Source organism: Oreochromis aureus, linkage group 13, assembly GCF_013358895.1.
Source record: "Oreochromis aureus strain Israel breed Guangdong linkage group 13, ZZ_aureus, whole genome shotgun sequence".
Lineage (NCBI taxonomy): Eukaryota > Metazoa > Chordata > Actinopteri > Cichliformes > Cichlidae > Oreochromis > Oreochromis aureus.
The window spans coordinates 8,108,531-8,112,184 of NC_052954.1; the positions used below are offsets into that span (position 1 = coordinate 8,108,531).

Genomic DNA, 3,654 nt, shown 5'->3' on the forward strand with positions numbered 1-3,654 from the left:
GTAAACCTGTTTCTCCATCACCTGTTCAGCTCTGATGATTCAGTAAGGACATCTCCTGGTTTCATCTGCATGTTTCCCTCTCACCAGATATACAAACCATCATGACCAGCAGCTTTACAGCTGTGGCTCCAGAAAACCTCAGCTGATACTAGAAATTAATATGAAATAAATTCTAACAGCAGCTGACCAAGCTTAAACGTGCTGCTGTTGTTTAGTGCGACATCCGGCGGTTTCCTCTTTGTGGCGCAAAGTGAGCAATAAACAAACAAGAGAGAAAAGCCGATCAGCTGATCATTGATCAGTTTCATGATTGAAGTAGCAACAGGAGAGAGAGGGGGGAGAATGAGAGGAGAAGAAGATGCAGCTGTGCAGCAAAGACACAGAATAACTCCAGCTTTGTGTCTTTTTCCATCCTGGCTGAAGTCCGGGACAAACTGTGTTCCTTCTCAGCTCAACACGAAACGCGTAATAATTTCTCTGAATGCAGGACGATTCCGTTTGTACGGGACGGTTGGCAACTCTACTAACTAACCTTATGAATAAAATAAAGTTCACTATCAATAAAATCATAGCACCCGCCCAGCAGTATATAAACTCCGTCATGCTAGCTAGCACGCAGTACGAGTTATTGTAACTGACTGTAAAACGTCAGCACAACGAAAATAAACTCCACCTAAACTTGGTTTATATCTGACCCAGATAGACTGCCGCTCCGACCGGCGGCTTCCTCGGGTCTCTCCTCCTCCTGTCACCCCTTCCGTCATCCACCTGCTGGCCTCCTCCACTTGTTAATTTTACTGAATCTGTGGAAGCTCCGCCATGGCCAACACCAAACAACTGAGTTATTTTTACACACCGACCAGCGTCTGGCTGCGGTGTTGTAACCAAATGTCGCAATACAAAAAACAACCAGACTGTGGCTATTAAAGTCAACAAGAGCGACCCTGAAATTCTACAACAGGCAAAACAGGAAATTTTCATCCTGGAGCAGCTGCGACGCTTGGATCCAGACAGGTGCAACATTGTTGAATGGAACGGCTATTTCCTCGATGGAGAGCGTATTTGCTTAAATTTTGAACTCCTCGATCAAAGCCTGTGGGACTACATAGGGGGCTGGAATAACCAGGGTCTCCCAATAAGAGAACTCAGGCCAATTTTGCATCAGATCGCAAATGCTCTGTTCCACCTGGGTTCTATGGGAATAGTGCATGCTGACCTCAAACCTGCCAACATAATGGTTGTGAATCGCCATGAGTCTCCTGTCAAAGTCAAACTTATAGACTTTGGCATCGCATGTAACACTTCTGCAGTGATTACTGGTGGTACTGTGGGGACAATTGGTTATTGTGCACCTGAGATTATGCTTGGCACTCCATATGATGAAGCAATTGACATGTGGTCTCTGGGGCTGGTAGCTGTGGAGCTTGCTACAGGGGTGCCTCTCTATCCTGGGGAAGACGATTATGATGTTTTGAAATTCATAATTGAAACCCAGGGTCAGCTACCAGATCATCTTCTAGAGTCTGGCTTGTACACTAATTGCTACTTCATCGAAGATAACTACAACGAACAGCGCTGGACATTTAAGACCAAAGAACAATTTCAATACGAGACAGATTATCAATCCAAGGAAACTCGATATATAAAACTTAAGCGTCTCGATGACCTCGAACAACTACTGAAGGTAAGGCGAGGACCTGAAAATGGCCAACAATTATTTGTCAGGCTAATCAAACAGATGTTGGCCTTGGATGCAAATCAGCGCATAACACCCTTGGAGGTTCTGAAGCATCCCTTTTTGAACCCTGGCTTCTCAAGGAGTGCCCCCTGTACTGACATGAATAGCACAGGGGGAGAAAACCTTGTGGTCTCTCAGCAGCCTTCAAGCTGGAAAAGTCAAGGATCGCAAAAATTCAACTGCAGTTTCCAAAACTCAGTTGAATATCCTCAAAATGGACACGTCAACACCTCAGCCAACCCATCTTCCTCTGAAGATGATCTTGAAATATCTGAAGGGACCATTTTGGGAGATCACCACATGGTAGAGTCTTTCCTTGAGAAGGAGGCTTTGGTGTTGTAACCAGGTGTCGCAATACAAAAACAACCAAATTGTGGCTATTAAAGTCAACAAGAGCGACCCTGAAATTCTGCAACAGGCAAAACATGAAATTTTCATCCTGGAGCAGCTGCGACGCTTGGATCCAGACAGGTGCAACATTGTTGAATGGAACGGCTATTTCCTCGATGGAGCGCGTATTTGTTTAAATTTTGAACTCCTCGATCAAAGCCTGTGGGACTACATAGGGGCTGGAATAACCAGGGTCTCCCAATAAGAGAACTCAGGCCAATTTTGCATCAGATCGCAAATGCTCTGTTCCACCTGGGTTCTGTGGGAATAGTGCATGCTGACCTCAAACCTGCCAACATAATGGTTGTGAATCGCCATGAGTCTCCCATCAAAGTCAAACTTATAGACTTTGGCCTCACATGTCCCGCTTCTGCACTGATTCCTGGTTACCGTGTGGGGACGGTTGGTTATTGTGCACCCGAGGTTATGCTTGGCATTCCATATGATGAAGCAATTGACATGTGGGCTCTGGGGCTGGTAGCTGTGGAGCTTGCTACAGGGGTGCCTCTCTATCCTGGGCAAGACGATTATGATGTTTTGAAATTCATAATTGAAACTCAGGGTCAGCTACCAGATCATCTTCTAGAGTCTGGCTTGTACACTCATTACTATTTCATCGAAGATAACTACTACGAACAGCGCTGGACATTTAAGACCAAAGAACAATTTCAATACGAGACAAATTATCAATCCCAGGAAACTCGATATATAAAACTTAAGTGTCTCGATGACCTTGAACAACTACTGAAGGTAAGGCGAGGACCTGAAAATGGCCAACCATTATTTGTCAGGCTAATCAAACAGATGTTGGCCTTGGATGCAAATCAGCGCATAACACCTTTGGAGGTTCTGAAGCATCCCTTTTTCAACCCTGGCCTCTCTAGGAGACCACCCTGCACTGACATGAATAGCACAGGGTATGAAACCTTGTGCTTTCTCAGCAATCATCTGATTGTTGGGGTTGCCAAAACTCTAGGGAAGCTAGCAATTCTTTTTTTAAAAAAGCCCAAAATAATAACAACAAAAACAACCAATGAATATGGTCTTAAAATTAGGCACAATTTGGCTTAAATTCCATTGATTAATCTGTGGAGCAGCAGTCAACTTACCATCACATCAGTCCTTCAATCAGACCTACAACAACTGTCTTCCTTCTCTCACCCCAACCGGTCGCAGCAGATGGCCGCCCTCCTGAGCCTGGTTCTGCTGGAGGTTTCTTCCTATTAAAGGGAGTTTTTCCTCCCACTGTCGCCAAAGTGCTTGCTCATAGGGGTCATATGATTGTTGGGTTCTCTGTATGTATTATTGTAGGGTCTACCTTACAATAATACATACGGGGGTCATATGATTGTTGGGTTCTCTGTATGTATTATTGTAGGGTCTACCTTACAATAATACATACAGCCTTGAAGTGACTGGTGGTGTGATTTGCTGCTATATCAATAAAATTGAATTGAATTTGTTAGATTTGTATTGTGATTGTCATTTATGCTTAGAAATATCTACTTATATATTCTTAGAGTTTT

General features: G+C 44.1%; 1 protein-coding gene across 1 annotated transcript; it reads left to right on the forward strand.

Annotated features, from left to right (window-relative positions):
- Positions 1–972: 972 nt before the first annotated feature.
- Positions 973–2,080, forward strand: LOC120443416 (homeodomain-interacting protein kinase 3-like). The gene has a single exon (XM_039622088.1). The coding sequence runs from the start codon at positions 1,196–1,198 to the stop codon at positions 2,078–2,080; it is 885 nt and encodes a 294-aa protein (XP_039478022.1). The 5' UTR covers positions 973–1,195.
- The last annotated feature ends 1,574 nt before the right edge of the window (positions 2,081–3,654 follow it).

What these genes read in the sequence shown, in the direction of transcription:
- LOC120443416 (XM_039622088.1), top strand. Translation starts at nt 1,196, where the DNA reads ATGGGAATAGTGCATGCTGACCTCAAACCTGCCAACATAATGGTTGTG.